Here is an 18,411-nt window from a genome sequence, read left to right on the forward strand (position 1 = left end):
TTTATAAAAGGGCGATGTGCTTGAGGACAATATTATGGAAATGGAAGAGGATGTAGATGAAGACGAAATGGGAGATAAGATACTGTGTGAAGAGTTTGACAGAGCACTGAAAGACCTGAGTCGAAACAAGGCCCCGGGAGTAGACAACATTCCATTAGAACTACTGATGGCCTTGGGAGAGCCAGTCATGACAAAACTCTACCATCTGGTGAGCAAGATGTATGAGACAGGCAAAATACCCACAGGCTTCAAGAAGAATATAATAATTCCAATCCCAAAGAAAGCAGGTGTTAACAGATGTGAAAATTACTGAACTATCAGTTTAATAAGTCACAGCTGCAAAATACTAACGCGAATTCTTTACAGGCGAATGGAAAAACTGGTAGAAGTGGACCTCGGGGAAGATCAGTTTGGATTCCGTAGAAATATTGGAACACGTGAGGCAATACTGACCCTACGACTTATCTTAGAAGCTAGATTAAGGAAAGGCAAACCTACATTTCTAGCATTTGTAGACTTAGAGAAAGCTTTTGACAATGTTGACTGGAGTACTCTCTTTCAAATTCTAATGATGGCAGGGGTAAAATACAGGGAGCGAATGGCTATTTACAATTTGTATAGAAACCAGATGGCAGTTATAAGAGTTGAGGGGCATGAAAGGGAAGCAGTGGTTGGGAAGGGAGTGAGACAGGGTTGTAGCCTCTCCCCGATGTTATTCAATCTCTATATTGAGCAAGCAGTGAAGGAAACAAAAGAAAAATTCGGAGTAGGTATTAAAATTCATGGAGAAGAAGTAAAAACTTTGAGGTTTGCCGATGACATTGTAATTCTGTCAGAGACAGCAAAGGACTTGGAAGAGCAGTTGAACGGAATGGACAGTGTCTTGAAAGGAGGATATAAGATGAACATCAACAAAAGCAAAACGAGGATAATGGAATGTAGTCAAATTAAATCGGGTGATGCTGAGGGAATTAGATTAGGAAATAAGACACTTAAAGTAGTAAAGGAGTTTTGCTATTTGGGGAGCAAAATAACTGATGATGGTCGAAGTAGAGAGGATATAAAATGTAGACTGGCAATGGCAAGGAAAGCGTTTCTGAAGAAGAGAAATTTGTTAACATCGAGTATAGATTTAAGTGTCAGGAAGTCATTTCTGAAAGTATTTGTATGGAGTGTAGCCATGTATGGAAGTGAAACATGGACGATAAATAGTTTGGACAAGAGAATAGAAGCTTTCGAAATGTGGTGCTACAAAAGAATGCTGAAGATTAGATGGGTAGATCACATAACTAATGAGGAGGTATTGACTAGAATTTGGGAGAAGAGGAGTTTGTGGTACAACTTGACAAGAAGAAGGGACCAGTTGGTAGGACATGTTCTGAGACATCAAGAGATCACAATTTTAGCATTGGAGGGCAGCGTGGAGGGTAAAAATCATAGAGGGAGACCAAGAGATGAATACACTAAGCAGATTCAGAAGAATGTAGGTCGCAGCAGGTACTGGGAGATGAAGGGGCTTGCACAGGATAGGGTAGCATGGAGAGCTGCATCAAACCAGTCTCAGGACTGAAGACCACAACAACAGTGTGAAAATAGAACAAACACTCCTTACATCTGTAACAGTCTGAAAATATATGTAAACACTACAAAATGTTTGTATGATAAATGGAAATTAAATTGGCTGCAGATTTCACGCTAGCTGTGGTTCACGTTTAAATGGATTGAGTAAACTTGTGGTAACCAATAAAGTTCTTTGTATGATAGTAAATGAGCCTTATATTCTAAATGCACAGAAAATAATGCTAGAATCACATCAACAATGTCACAACATTTTTATTTATGTTTATTATTTTTTGATAATGTTGAGATTGACTGTGTTGACAGTGTGCAAAGTGAACTACATGTAGACAGGACAAACATCCCCACTATCTTGTAGTAAGTCGATGGTATTTTTGCATGTTAGTATCTGATCTTGAAACAGTAAGGTAGATGATCTTAGTGTTCTTCTAGGAGCAAGCAAAAATTTTTTTCTATGTATTAATAAGCATTGTGTAAGTTATCAGGCTATTGTTTAGTATCAAGTTTTTGTAGAAGTCAGAACTACTATGAAGGTACTTCGATATACATCAGCAATGATCGTTTGGCAAAATGCACTAATCTTGACACCAGTAATTTCTACATTCAAAATGTATTTGAGGCAGCTGCTATATTATTGGCAGGCACCAAGTTAGTTGTAGTGCTTGTGTAATGTACACATGACAGCAACATTGATGTCTTCAGAGGTACTAGAGGGAACACTCTTCCACTTGCAGAAATGCAATAAACGTAAAATTTTAATCTTCGGGGATATTAACATTGACATTAGGGTTGCATCAACAAAGTTCTTACACTTGCTTAACACCCTCAGGTCACACAATATGTTTTATGCAAATAACAAACCAACAAGACAGCTATTTTCTCTGGGCAATGTTATAACAAATTTAGAAATAAATATGTATGAAATAGGACTCTTTTTGTACTATGTATCTATCAGATCATGAAGGGATATGGTTAAAATTGCTGACAAAAAAATCTTGTAAAGCTGCATGAACAACAAAAGTACATTAGAATTGTTAATGATACTCATATCAATGCTTTCAGATCACAGCTGTGTAAGATAGAATGGTCCAACTTCCTGTCTCGATTTACAAATGTTGATGAAGCTTCTGACAATTTTGTCAGTCTTGTTTGTAATACGTTTAATAAGTGCTGACATGAGGGGAACCAAGCAAAAGTAATCATACAAGTTTACATTGTTGGTTCACACCGGACCTCATAAAATTAAGAACACAGGTCATTAATCTCTATAACATATCAAAGATCTTTGAAGAAGATAGACTTCAGTACCTTCAATTAATGAAAAGGTATAGATCATAAATTATAAAACAGAAACAAATTGGCGAATGATAAATATATATAGCAACCACAAAACAAATTCAATGTTGCTTGGGGACTTATCAAAGGAGAACTGGGTAATACTAATAGAACCATTTGTGATACTACAATATCAAATCTGATGAAATGAATAGCTTTTTTTATTAATTATGGTAACAAAGGACATCCAATGCAAAAAATGACAGCCAAAGATCAGGCATTAATAAACATTTAGAAAAACAAACATATTCATATCACACAACAAACCTGCAACATCTACATTCAATTCGGTACAAATTGCTGTCACTGACATTGCAGCAGCTGTAGAAAAATTCAGCAACTCGAAATCAGATGACTTGTTTGGTCTAACAGATTTTGTTACTAAAAGGATTGTGGACATCAGACTACACCCATTTTGGAGTTGTTCTATTCCAGCCTGCTTAAAGATAGCAGTAGTTATCCTTTTACATAAAAAAGGAGGAATAATCATGTGTTGATAACTACCGTCATATTTCTCTTGTACTAATACTTTCAAAAATAGTAGAATGTTACATATACCAACAAATATACAAACATTTCACCTGCAGTGGAAGACTGACACTCAGGATGGCTTTAGGGAAAATTCATCAACACCAAAAGCTGTTGAAAATGTTTTGGCAATACTCAGGTGCCTTTGAAGCATAATCATCTGTTGATGCCCTACTGATTAACTTAAGCAAGGCAAGGCATATGACTCTGTGAGTTGTCGGATTCTAATAGATAAATTGAGGTGCTAAGGCATTCAGGATACAGAACTCCCCCGTATATAACTGTATTTTGACAATAGGAAGCAGAGGGCACACTTTAATAATATGCGCTCTGGATTCCTATATGTTTCAAGAGGCATGCCTCAAGGTTTCTTACTCTGACCCTTATTGTAAAAAATCTATATTGGTGACCTACTTAGTATAATGCCATATAAATCTGTTCTGTGTGCTGATGACACCACTTTCACTAGAACTGGAAATGACATAGAGGATCTAAAGGAACAAAGCAAGGCCAGCATAAGAATTTACAGTAGGCTACCTGGTTTAAAGACAATGAATTAACAGTAAACCAAAATAAAACCAAACATATAATTTTTAATTTATGCAATATCAATGACTGTATGTCAGTTAAATTCTTGGTGTACGCTTGTATTCCAAATTAACTTGGTATCTCCACACAGATTCAGTATGCATGATTATGAATTTTTTCTTAGCCATGTAACATACTGCATACTGCTTTGGGACAGCTCCACTGGGACAAAGAGAGTATTTATGTGGAAGAAAAAAATTGTCAGATGTCTAATGGATATTTTCAAAAACAGTGTATCTTGTAGGCCACTTTCAAGAAACTGGGTGTCGTGACAGTCTAATGATTATTCATACTTGGATGCCTAGTCTACACAAAGGAAAACCAAGAGAGCTACAGATTGTGCTAATCATTTCACTGTCACAATACCCACCAAAAAGAAAAGATTGACCACCGTTTTACTAGACTTAAGCAAGACCCACAATAGCTATATATACCTTGGAATAAAACTGTTCAATCCACTGTCACCGAGGCACACACTACCTCAGTAAAAACCTTCAGAAATGTTCTCTAGAATTGGCTTCTAAAGCAGCATTGTATGCCATAGGGGAATTTTTTGAGTGTGCAAAAGAACATATAAAATTTTAAGTTACTCTCACTGTGTGTTTGTATGCAAATCTATGTGATTTTAACTGTTTTCTTTTATTATTTTATGTGCCATTATGTATTACTCAATTTGTGCAAACTATTAACATCAGTAGTATTAAAAATGCTTGAAGATGAAATAAATGGGTAGTGTATGTATATTTCATTTGTTCAAGTTGACTCAAATTCCTTATGTTTTCCCATGATGTGGTTTGTCAAAAGAATCTGGGTTTAAATGAAAAATTGAGGAGTTTTGAAAGCAATACTTATTTCAACTTAAAAACAGTACTCCAAAAACAAATTAGCTTCATGTCCCCGTCCTCACTCTTGGGTGTAATAAGAGTATCTCACAGTATTTTTATAAAACTAATGAATCATATATATACCAGATTTGGTCAAAATTGCTTCAGGTGTAGGTGTTCCTGAGTTTTTCTTTCGTCACCCCTTTTCACACCCATACCAAGCCATAGGATTGCAAAGAATGTCGCAGTGGTGGTGTTTTTTTTTTTTTCCCCCTGGCAGTGAATGATGCGTGGAAAATTTGGTAGAAGTTGCTTCAGGTTTTACAGATATACTGATATGTCATTGCCTTTTGTCCCCTCTTTCCCATCTCCTTCCCATCCCTATGGATAAAACGTAAGTGGTGCTGTCACCAATGAGTTTAGTGACCATAAAAACAATTGGTTCATGTTAATATAAGTTGTTATCACATATAATTTGATAAATCGTGCTTTCTCACCCCCACCTCCAGAGGTGGTAGGGGTATACAGGGCAAGTCGGAAAGGGCTATACACCTTTGGAATGATGTAGAAATTTATTAAGGTTACGTACAGCCCTGCTCGTCACTATTTATGCCACTTCCCTTTACTAATGAACACTACCTTTCCCAATGCCTGACAGATTCCAAACCAATAACCTCTTTCCTAGTTGCCATGAACAACTGTATCCTCACCCACAATTACTGTTCCTTTGAAGGAATTACCTACAAACAAATCTGGGATAAGGCTATGAGCACCCGCATGGCACCATCTTATGCCAACCTGTTCATGGGCCATCTAGAGGAATCCTTCCTAATCTTCCAGAATCCTAAACCCCTCACCTGATTCCAATTCATTGATTACATCTTTGCAATCTGGGTTGAGAGTGAGGATGTCCTATCCACATTCCTCCAGAACAACTCCTCCTCCATTTGCTTCACCTGATCCTACTCAACCCAACAAGCCATCTTGCTGGATGTCGACCTCCACCTCAGAGATGGCTACATCAGTACCTCCGTCTATATCAAAACCTACTAACCACCAGCAATACCTCCACTTCCACAGCTGCCACCCGTTCCAGCTGTATGGAAGTCCCTTCCATACAGCTGAGCCAGTCATGGTCGTCGCATCTGCAGTGATGAGTGGTCCCTCTTGAAATATACAGTGTGTCTCACCAAAGTCTTCACAGACCATAACTATCCTCCCAACCTTGTACAAAAACAAATCTTCCTTGCCTTATCTTTCCAGTCTCCCAGCAACTCCCGAAGTCCCACCATCTGGCCACAGAAGAGCATTCTCCTCGTAACTCAGTACCACCCAGTACTGAAGCAACTGAATTACATTCTCCACCAGGATTTCAACTAGCCCTCGTCATGGTCTGAAATGAGAAATGTCCTGCCTGCTATTCTTCCCACCCCTCTCACTCTGGTATTCCACCATCCACCGAACCTACATAATATACTTGTCCATCCCTACACAACCCCTGTTCCCAATCCCTTACCTCATGTCTCATACCCCTGTAATAGATGCAAGAACTTTCCCAAACATCCTCCCTCCACCATCTGCTCCAGTCTGATCACAGACATCACCTGTCCCATCAAGACAGAGCTACTTGTGAAACCAGTCATTGGATCTACAAGCTAAGCTGCAACCACTGTGCTGCATTCATGTGGGCATGGCAACCAACAAGCTGTTTGTCTTCATGAATGGCCACCGACAAACTGTGGCAAAGAAACAAGTGGACCACCCTGTTGCTGAGCATGCTGACATGACATCCTTCATTTCAATGACTGCTTCACAGCCTGTGCTAGATGGATCCTCCTCACCAACACCAGCTTTTTCTAATTGCGCAGGTGGGAACTTCCCCTGCACATCCTAAGTTCCTATAACCCTCCTGGCCTTAACCTTCAATAGTCTCTGTCCTCATTTATCCAGCGCCTTCCCTGTTCCCATTCCAGCACTACACTGCCCTCATTTCACCATCACACCCAGATTTTTTACTTCTCTCTTTTTCTGCCCCCCCCCCCCCACCTTCCACACCTCTCCCCTGCCCTCCGTCTAACCTGCAGCACTTCACTGTCTGCCACCCCACAGGTGTTGCTGCTCACAGTGTGGTCTCAGTTTCCTGAGACTGCAGTCATGTGTATGAGGTGTGTGTGTGTGTGTGTGTGTGTGTGTGTGTGTGTGTGTGTGTGTGTGTGGTCTATTTTTGATGAAGGCATTACTGTCTGCGACTCAGCATCTGTGCTATAAGGTGAGTAGCAACTTTCCTTTTCATAATATTGTTACACTCCATCATGGATTTTCCATTGTTTGATTTTTAACTTACAGTATTGGTAGATTTGTCATTTTGCCACAAACAACCTCAAGTTTGGTTCATGTAGTGCGTCAGTACCTGGTTTCTCCACCAGGAGTGCCAGACTAGTTCTCAGTTACAATGGCTACTTACACTGGTGCGGAGAGTGCTCACTGTGTGTTTTATTTTCATGAAATGAACTCTGCAACAACTGTTTGGCATAAATTTTGCACTGAATACCTCCAAGTAGGCCTACAATTTACTCTTGACATTAGAGCTTTGTTGAGATGGTTGTTCACTGTGACAGGATAAATCACCATCTCGCCCACTTGTTGATGATTATGTCGAACAGGTTAGGGAGAGCTTTGCCCGCATTCCACAAAAATGAACACGACCTGCATCTGACAACACTGGCATTTGACAAAAGACTGTTTGACAAGTACTACATGGGCATTTACACTTGAAACTATATAGATTCACAGTGGCACAGCATATTAGTGATGCAGGTAAGGTTGCTAGTGAGAATTCCGTTCGGAAATGTTGCGTCAGAGGAGGACGACGAGACATCCTTGAACACAAAAATCTTCAATGATGAGTCAACATTTCATATCAGTGATGTGTGAACTCCTACAACTGCAGAATATGGGGTAGTGAAAATTCAGATGTGATGCTGGAACACATTCATGACAGCTCCAAAGTTAATGTGTTACATGCCATTAGCAGACCGAAAGTGTATGACCCTTTCTTCATGGAGAAAACTGTCACTGTTATTGTGTATCTGGATATGCTAGAAAACTTTTTAATTTCATTGATCAATTGAAGATGCCAGGGATGGGGATGGTTTACTACCAGCAAGATGGTACACCACCTCATTTCCTCACGGAAGTTGGAGGTTTCCTCAATAGTCACATCCCAGGTTGGTGAATTGGCTGTGAAGGGCCAATCGCATGGCCACCTCGCTCCCCAGACTTGACACCACTGGATTGCTATCTCTGGGGTTTCATTAAAGCCGTGTGTATGTTCTTCCCCTACCAAACAGTTTAGCCAACCTAAAAAATTGAATCTATGCTTCCGTTGCACGTCACACCTGATATGCTGCAACAAGTGTGGGAAAAAATTGATTACCAGTGGGATGTTTGCCTCACCAAAAATGGTAGCCACAGTGTACCAAAGTGACTCTTTTATGTGAAACTGGGGAATTTTTGCTACAAAATGACACATCTGCTGATTCTGTAAGTTAACTTCATAAATTCCTGTATAATTCCAAAATTGTAAAGTCCTTTTTGAATCACCCTGTATTCTTAATTCAGTTGTATGCACAACAACTCACCAAAGTTTCTTCACAGGTGAATGAATGGCATAGGAAAGCATAGAAAATGCACAAACAAATATTTATTTTTATACATTAGATATGGAACCTTCCACTGTCTCCAGGTCTCTCCCACATACACAGCTTTCTTTCATGATTCTTAAATCAAGTGTATGCAATAATTGATTAGTGCTCTTTGGAAAATTCTGCCACACTTCTTTCCATATTCATTTCCCCCCCCCCCCCCAAACCCCCCTCAGTCTACTTACTCTCATTGGTTTTTCTTCTCTTCCTTTTCCTGCTATTGAATTCCAGTCACCCATCATAATTTTATATTCCTTAACTTTTGGAATAATTTTTTTAGCTCGTTATTGTTTTTCTCTTAGTCTGTGGAGCTGGTAGGCATATACTATTGTGGTGGGTGTTGGCTTCATGTCTACCTCAACTATGTTAAAACATTCACTATACAGGGCTATTACAAATGATTGAAGCGATTTCATAAATTCACTGTAGCTCCATTCATTGACATATGGTCACGACACACTACAGATACGTAGAAAAACTCATAAAGTTTTGTTCGGCTGAAGCCGCACTTCAGGGTTCTGCCGCCAGAGCGCTCGAGAGTGCAGTGAGACAAAATGGCGACAGGAGCCGAGAAAGCGTATGTCATGCTTGAAATGTACTCACATCAGTCAGTCATAACAATGCAACGACACTTCAGGACGAAGTTCAACAAAGATCCACCAACTGCTAACTCCATTCGGTGATGGTATGCGCAGTTTAAAGCTTCTGGATGCCTCTGTAAGGGGAAATAAACGGGTCGGCCTGCAGTGAGCGAAGAAACGGTTGAACGCGTGCATGCAAGTTTCACGCGTAGCCTGCGGACATGCTGGAAAATTGGCTCATGCCACAACTGGAGACAGACAGCGCCGACTTCGTCTTTCAACAGGATGGTGCTCCACCGCACTTCCATCATGATGTTCGGCATGTCTTAAACAGGAGATTGGAAAACCGATGGATCGGTCGTGGTGGAGATCATGATCAGCATTTCATGTCATGGCCTCCACGCTCTCCCGACTTAACCCCATGCGATTTCTTTCTGTGGGGTTATGTGAAAGATTCAGTGTTTAAACCTCCTCTACCAAGAAACGTGCCAGAACTGCGAGCTCGCATCAACGATGCTTTCGAACTCATTGATGGGGACATGCTGCACCGAGTGTGGGAGGAACTTGATTATCAGCTTGATGTCTGCCGAATCACTAAAGGGGCACATATCGAACATTTGTGAATGCCTAAAAAAACTTTTTGAGTTTTTGTAGGTGTGTGCAAATCATTGTGAAAATATCTCAAATAATAAAGTTATTGTAGAGCTGTGAAATCGCTTCAGTCATTTGTAATAACCCTGTATTGTCCATAGTAGCTTACCCACATTCCTATTTTCTTAGTAATTCTTAGACCTGCTCTTGCATTACGCCTGTTTGATATTCTGTTTATAATGTTCTTCCTGGTGCCACACTTCACTAATTCCCACTATATCTATCTTCAATCTATGCATTTCCCTTTTTAAATTGTCTAATCTACTTAACTTTCCATGATCTGATCCTAAAACATCAGTTTTCTGTCTCCTGATGACTACATTTTCTTGAGCAGGCCCCACCCGGAGATCTGAATTGTAGCTATTTTAACCAAGAGGGTGCCATCATCAGTAAGCCATACGGTAGAGCTTCGTACCCTCAGAAATAGTAACAGGTTTTGCTTCCTCTTGGGTTCAGCCCTTCACAAAACCATAACAAAGCCGTGTTGACTAAATGCTACAAAGTCTGATCAGTCAGTCATCCAAAATATTGCCCCTGCAACTATTGAAAAGGCTGCTGCCCCTCCCAGGAACCACACATTTGTCTGGCTTCAACACACACACCCAGTTACTGCAGTTGCGCCTACAGTACAGCTATATGTGTTGTTTACGCACACAAAGCACCTACCTTGGCGAAGTCCATGGCTTATGGGAGTATAATTCTCATGTATTTTGAAGAACCACGTAATATTTTTATAAAATAATTCTCATTGTGTCTTGCTAATTTCTATCCATTTCTTCATAACATAAAAACTGAAATGCATAGTAATACTATTTTAGCTATTGACATTAATTTATGTGAAGTTTCTTTGAGTTTGAAGAGTATTTAACCACAGCTGTTGCATCTTAGGAAAACTTTTATTTATTTATATAACAATACAGGATGTGCGTTCGAGAGGTATGTATAGTTACGTATGCATGTATGCGTGCGTGTTCTCAAATGAAAGAGACTTCTGTAGATGTTTGTAAACTCTTTTCTTCTATTTTCAAAAAGTAGTAAAAATATTGCTTAGAAGCCAGTCATTCCTGGTTGTACGAACACTGAAATAGTAATCTTTAGTTTCCCTCTTTTTAATAAATGCAGTCAACTATTTGAGCCTTACACAACAAGAAGCTAACCTTTGTTTCTGCCTTAGAGTTAAATGAAACACAAAAAGAATTTCAAGAACTTGCTCGAAAATTTGCAAGAGAAGAAGTGATACCTGTTGCCGCTGAATATGATCGAACAATGAAATTTCCATGGGATATTGTTAAAAAAGCGTGGTCCTTAGGACTGATGAATGGTCATATTCCAACACATTGTGGTGAGTCCTTGAATATAATAAGAATTTTTACTAATTAATTATCTAATTCAACTTAATTTACATTGTCGCATGTGATCTCTTTGATGTTAAAAGTGTATGTTATATTGGGATACTCCAAATTTGAAACCCTTAGTCATAGTGGTGTGCACATAAGATGGTGGGTGGTGAGGTGATGCGCAATGGTGATGACCACCGTACCACATGACATTTCAGCCAGCAGTGTCATTCTGTTACAGCAGTCTGTAGGGAGTGAAAAGCCAAAGAAACTGGTACACTTGCCTAATATAATGTAGGGCCCCCGCGAGCATGCAGAAGTGCCGCAACGCAACATAGCATGGACTCAATTAAGGTCTGAAGTAGAGCTGGAGGGAACTGACACCCTAAATCTTGCAGAGTGGTCCATAAATCCATAAGAGTATAAGGAGGGTGGAGATCTTTTCTGAACATCACTTTGTAAGGCATCCCAGATGTGTTCAATAATTTTCATGTCTGGGGAGTTTGGTGGCCAGCGGAGGTGTTCAAACCCAGAAGAGTGTTCCTGGAGCCACTCCGTAGCAATTCTGGACTGCGGAGTGTTGCATTATCCTGCTGGAATTGCCATAGTGCATCAGAATGTCCAATGGTTATGAATGGATGCAGGTGATCAGACAACGTGCTTATGTACATGTCACCTTTCAGAGTCATATCAAGATGTATCAGGGGTCCCATATCACTCAAACTGCACATGCCCCACACCATTATAGAGCCTCTACCAGCTTGAATCAGTCCCCTACTGACATGCAGAGTCCATCGATTCATGGGTTGTCTCCATACCCGTACACATACACCCAGTCAATACAATTTGAGGGACCGATAACCTCAGTAGTTTGGTCCCATTAAAAAAAAGACTCGCCCGACAAGGCAACATGTTTCCAGTCATCAACAGTCCAATGTCGGTGTTGATGGGCCCAGACGAGGCATAAATCTTTGTGTCGTGCAGTCATCAAGGGTACATGAGTGGGCCTTCAGCTCCAAAAGCCAATATAGATCATGCTTCGTTGAGTGGCTTGCATACTGACACTTGTTTGTGGCCAAGCATTGAAATCTGTGGCAATTTGCGGAAGGGTTACACTTCCGTCACTTTGAACGATTCTCTTCAGTTGTCGTTGGTCCCATTCTTGCAGGATCTTTTTCTGGCCACAGCAGTGTTGGAGATTTGATGTTTTCCTGGTACGCTCATGAAATAGTTGTACGGGGAAATCCCTACTTCGTCACTACCTCGGAGATGCTGTGTCCGATCGCTCGTCCGCTGACTATAACACCACGTTCAAACTCGTTTAAATCGTGATAACATGCCATTGTGGGAGCAGTAACCAATCTGACAACTGCACCAGACATTTGGTGTCTTACGTAGTCATTGCCGACCACAGTGCCATGTACTGCCTCCTTACATATCTCCGTATTTGAATATGCGTGCCTATACGAGTTTCTCTGGTTCTTCAGTGTAGAACATTTAATATTAATTTTCCTGTTAGTTTAGGCATGGTGAGGTTACTTAGCACACGCAGAGTTAACTATAGGTAAAATATTCTCATCTTTCTGCAAAGAATGCTTTACGTTGAAGCCTTCTTACGTGCACACCTCTACAATTTTACGTGCAAGCAGTAATCATTGTATCCCTGTTAGTTTCAAGGTTTTGCATGCATGCAGTATGGGAAATATGTTTTGCTTTAGCACATAGGCTTATGTAATTTTTGTGTATCTGTAACCTTTCCTTTATTTTGAACCATGTCCCTATGCTCCCACATTTTTCACATATCGTAGGCTTTGTTTACTTTTTCTAGTTTCAGTCCGCATGAGACTTTGTGCATTCATTTGTATTCATCTATGACATTAAGCAACACAGTTTCCTGACTGTACATTTTAAAATATAGGAAAAATTCAGGAACTTCTTTCCTTGAACTATTTGAGAGTCTTAACTGTGTACGTTTGTGAAAGCTGGATTGTTCTGTTTATTTTTTCATACCATTGTATATTTAAAGATATTTTTTTCTTCTAATAACAAGTCACACAATTGCAGAAGTATTACACTGTTCTACATCTGTATCTATACTCTGCAAGCCACCTTGTGGTATGTGGTGGAGGGTGCTTTGTGTACCATTGTCACTGCTGCCTTTTCCTTTTCCAAAGGAAGAAAGACTGCTGGTAAGCCTTCACGTGAGTTCGAATCTGTCTTTTTGTGAGATACACATAGGACAAAGCATTATATTGGTTGACTCTTTCAGGAATGTATCGAGCGAGACGTGGCACTGGTTAGCACACTGGACTTAAATTCAGGGGGATGATGGTTCTACTAGGTGTCTGGCCATCTGGATTTAGGTTTTTCGTGGTTTCCCTAAATCTCTCCATGAAAATGCTGGGATAGTCACTTTGAAAGAGCATGGCCAACTTCGTTCCCCTCTTTGAAACATTCTGATCTAGTATCTTGTCACTAATGACCTCGATGTGGAGGGGACATTAAACTCTAATCTACCTTTCTTCCTTTTGGGAATATATGCTCTCAGAACTTCAGTGAAGCACACTGTGAAGTAGAATGCCCCTCTTGCAGGATCCTGCCACTGGAGTTGGCTGAGTGTGTCATTGACACTTTTGCTTTCTAAATTAACCTGTAATGAATTGTGCTTTTCTTCTTTGGATCTTCTCTAGTTCCTCTGTTACTCCTGCCTTGTACAGATCACAGACTGAAAAGCAGTATTAGAGTATTGGTTGAATGAGCGTTTTGTAAACTACGTTCTTCCTCTGGGTGGACTAAGTTTCCTGAGGATTCTTTCAGTAATCTCGGTCTGCCATCTACCTTATCTGATTAGTTTTATGTGGCTGTGCCACTTCAAATCACTCTGTGTGTATATTCTTAGATAAAGGGGTTATACAAAATTATGGAAACATCACAAATACAACTTATTGTCGTGCCTAAATATGGTGTAGGAAAACTGTTAGCTTTTAAAACAGCTTTGAGCTATCTCAGAATGGATAAAGGTGTGCTGTGCAGTTTCTAAGGGAATCTTATACCATTCTTTCTGCAAAATCATGGCAAGTTCAGGTAACGATGATGGTGGTGGGTGGTGCTTACTCATCCTTGTCTCCAAAGCAGACCACAAAGGCTCAATAATAATGAGATATAGTGACTGTGGTAGTCAGAGAACTGCGACATTCCATCCTTGTGCTCACAAAACCAATCCTTGACAATGCAAGCTTTGTGGACAGAGGCCCTGTCGTCTTGAAACACAGCATCACCATTGTGAACAAACATTGTACCTTGTGATGGTCATGATCAGCCAAAACGGTCACATAACCCTTGGCATTAACGCAACCTTGCAGAGTAACAATGGCACAATTGAATACCATGATACGGCTACACAAATCATCACTGAACACCCCCCCCCCCCCCCCCATGTTTCACTCATCGGATTTAAACGTGGCTAATGTAAACTTGGCTTGGATTTGTGGCTTGGGAACCACATTTACAGGGTTCTGGTATGCAACATTCAGTACTGTCATGACTTTTGCAGGTATCGTCCTCTTATTTTTTGTCACAGTCCTTGCCACCAACTGTCTGTTACCGACTGTCTGTCACCGACTGGTCAACACACTCTTTCATCTGCATTGTTACTTAGCAGATGATGTTTTTCTGTCTTCCCTGTATGCAGTATAAATCTTAGGTACAGTGTCTTTTGAAACACCAAACACTGTGACTATCTTATGGAAGCATCCATGAGCACTAACAACTTGCCTACATTTGAATTCATGTAACTCCTACATAAAGCACTCACAACTACACAGAACATTGTTCTGGATACAGTTGACATTGACAGTGTATTGAGTTCACTATGCAGGTGCCATTCATGGTTAAATATGACATCGCGTAACCTGCAGGCTTGGCTAGCATCTACATTTATGTTCAAATATGCATTTCTCAGATGCTTCTATATTTTTTGCCCAAACCCTGTATTTTGTGAATGTGACTGCTACCAGTGATTTTTCTGCAATCATGTAATCAATACAGTAATGAGTACTTTAGCCTATTTATGTGCAGTATGTTACATTTGTTTACGTTGAGGGTCAGTTGCCAGTCCCAGCACCATACATTGCAGGTCGTCCTATATTTCCCTGCAGTTTTCTGGTGTTGGAAGTTCTCCGTAGTCATCTGACATCTATTTGGTCAGTTACACACGTTGCGAAAAGTAATTGTCCTTACTTGTAATTACTCAAATATATGGCCTGCCCTTCCAACAATGTTTAACAGTTCCCATTGCCAGACTTGATAATTTTGAACCTTCCTGACAGATTTCGAGTGCGAGTTGTATTTTGTACTTATGGTCATCATTAATATTGTGGGTTTGAAATATCCTGGAAGTAAGTAAAGAAAAAATTCTGCCATGAGACTTCACGAAATTCAGAGCAAACTCTTGTACTGGAATTAATTTTTCACTCTGCAGCATAATGTGCATCGATATGATACTTCGTGGCAAATTAAAACTGTGTGCCAGACTGAAGCTGAATTAGTCTGTCCAGCACACAGTTTTAATTTGCTAAGAAGCTGCACATGAGTGTACACTCTGCTGCAGAGTTAAAAATTCCTTCTGGACCCATCCCCCGGGTTGTGGCTACAACATGTCTCTGCAGTATCCTTTCTTCCCAGAGTTCTAGTCCTGCAAAGTTAAAGGTAGAACTTCCGTGAAGTCTGGATGGTAGGAGATGAGGTAGTGATAGAAGTAAGGCAGAGTGCGTGGATTGTGAATTGTGTTTTAGCAGCTCAGTTGATAGAGCAGTTGCTTGCAAAAGGCATAGGTCCCACATTCAACTCTCGATCTATGAGGCAGTTTTAATCCGCCAGGAAGTTTCAACTCATATGCTGTTTATTCTGTTTGAAACTTTGAAAACTGCAAATCATATTATTTTTCATAATTTGCTTACATTGGAATTAACATACTGGTAAATGTTTTTTTGGGTACTAAACAGATGCTGAAACAATCTTATTCTTTCTACTGTACCTGCATGTACTGACGTGTGTAGCAATTTTTGTCTTCCCAGTGCAGCTGCATTATGCCTTTTGACAAATTAAGATTCCACTGTAGAAGAAATTAGCAACATTTGACAGCTCTTCTCATCAGGTTCATGCTTATGATTATAAAAGCATACTTGGCCTTACTAACTTGTAAATTGGTGTGAGTCTACCAGAATAATGCATAATGTAATTTCAGGTGGACTGGGATTAGGAGTTTTTGATGGCTGTATGATGGCTGAAGAACTTGCCTATGGCTGTACGGGAATTATGACAGCCTTGGAAGCCAGTGGCCTTGGTGTACGTAGAGTATACCTTCATTCTTTTTATAGAGTGCATAATCAGTTTCTCAAGTGTTACCTTAAGAAATACCCTTCACATGTTTTTTTACAAAAAATAAATGTATTGTAATAAGTATTATGGATTTATACTGTTTATCAGTTTGATTTTAGTGTAGGTTGTCCACCTGGCTGAATGAAATTATTTGAGAAGTGTATCTGAAACAACTTATGATATTAAAAGTTTTGTCTCAAAATTTTTCATTTACTTATATCCCTGAAATTACAACACATTAGGATTAAACATGCCCCATGCTTGGATTCTAAATGTTATTTTATCCTCATTTTTAGCCACAAGTAGTTTTGAACGTTCATCACTTTTAATTTTAATGCAAACACAAACCGATAACTTGACACTGCATTCTTACAATACGAATTGGTGGTATTAAAACTTGGGGATGTTCTTTCACACACTTATGTGTTTAAATTCAAACATGGATTGTAAATAAATATACTTCTGACAAAAGATTGAGAGACTTCATTTTTTTACATTTAAATATTTTTCTTTGGTGTGGGTATTGTTTGAATTACCTATTGTTGCTTCCGCCTCTGTAATAGTAAACAATGACAGAGTGTTCAAAATTGTATTTATGTGGGCTTTTACATTGCAGTAACCATTCCTTCCCACTGCAGGGAGAACATTCTCTGGTACATATTTCCATTCTCACCCTTCTCCTGTGCTGTCACTTCCTAACCTAAGAAGCTGTTGAACCTCCCTTTCTGTCTCTCTTACATGTTCATCCTAGCCATTCAACTGCACACACAATATAACAACTCAACTCAGTCAGTCACAATGCTGGAACAATGTAACTACCTGCAAGTTCTCTCTCTCTCTCTCTCTCTCTCTCTCTCTCTCTCTCTCTCTCTGTGTGTGTGTGTGTGTGTGTGTGTGTGTGTGTGGGGGGGGGGGGGGGGGGGGCTCCCTTCCTTTCTTTTATCATGGATGTGGCTGCTTTTTTGCTCACAATATTATAGTCAATTGAGCAGTGCTTAAGGGGGAGCTTTTAAAGCCCATTTTAGTAATGTTACAGATTTTTAGTTTAAGACTGTATCACTATGACTGTGAGCAGTAAAATTTGAAACTTTGTAAACTATAATGCAAGCTCTGTGTATTTTGTTTTCATAACTGAATTAAAGTTATGATTGCTTTTAGGTGATTCTCAAAAGGCTCATTTTTATTATTTTTCTGGACATATTTAATATTAAAATAATTTCACAGTGAACTTCAGAATAAAAAGTAGAAGCTGTAATAATATATAATATGAATGTTTAAAATGTTATTGATTCATACTGAATATAGTTTGTAAAAATGGGCCATTTTGTATTCAAGAATATTTTTGTAAAAACCCATTCCAATTTTTCAAGTTTGTTGATGAATGCACCTTAATATCACTTTTCTTAAAGCCTTGGTACGACCACCTAACACCATAATGTTGTTAAATGACATCCCTAGTTTGTTGGATAAAAATACATTTACTGTATCAAATGTCTCATTTAAAAAACGACAGAACTGATTAAGTTCTGCACCCACCTTGTGTGTAGTCTCCTGTTAAAAAAGAGAGTACAATTCATGGTCCGATTTTTGTGCAGCTTTGTTTTGATGTTGCAGTCTTGTAAATATTTGTAGTTACACATGATGAGCAAGGTAGAGATACACAGGGAAGTGGGTTCACAGTCAATACATCAGGAAAGCTTTAAACAACACAAAAGAAAAGTTGCTTGGGAGCTGTTCTGTAAAGTGAAGTTTAAATCAGAATGTTATTTATAACAACTACTCCAGGTGTAGCTTGAATGCCCCACAATAAAATTGAAGAAAGGGTGCCTTGTGCATGAGCAACTTACTCAGGGCTGTTTGACAAATGTCTGGGTATATTTAGTTAGGCGTCTTTGTGTATTTTTAG

General features: G+C 39.5%; 1 protein-coding gene across 1 annotated transcript in view; it reads left to right on the forward strand.

The window, feature by feature from the left end:
* LOC126253273 (probable medium-chain specific acyl-CoA dehydrogenase, mitochondrial) overlaps nucleotides 1-18,411 on the forward strand; it is a 95,500-nt gene that overhangs the window by 7,873 nt on the left and 69,216 nt on the right. Inside the window, exons 3-4 of the mRNA XM_049954491.1 lie at nucleotides 10,964-11,131; nucleotides 16,372-16,472. Of these exons, the coding sequence (XP_049810448.1) occupies nucleotides 10,964-11,131; nucleotides 16,372-16,472 (269 nt within the window). The remainder of the gene's footprint in view (nucleotides 1-10,963; nucleotides 11,132-16,371; nucleotides 16,473-18,411) is intronic.

Source organism: Schistocerca nitens, chromosome 1, assembly GCF_023898315.1.
Source record: "Schistocerca nitens isolate TAMUIC-IGC-003100 chromosome 1, iqSchNite1.1, whole genome shotgun sequence".
Lineage (NCBI taxonomy): Eukaryota > Metazoa > Arthropoda > Insecta > Orthoptera > Acrididae > Schistocerca > Schistocerca nitens.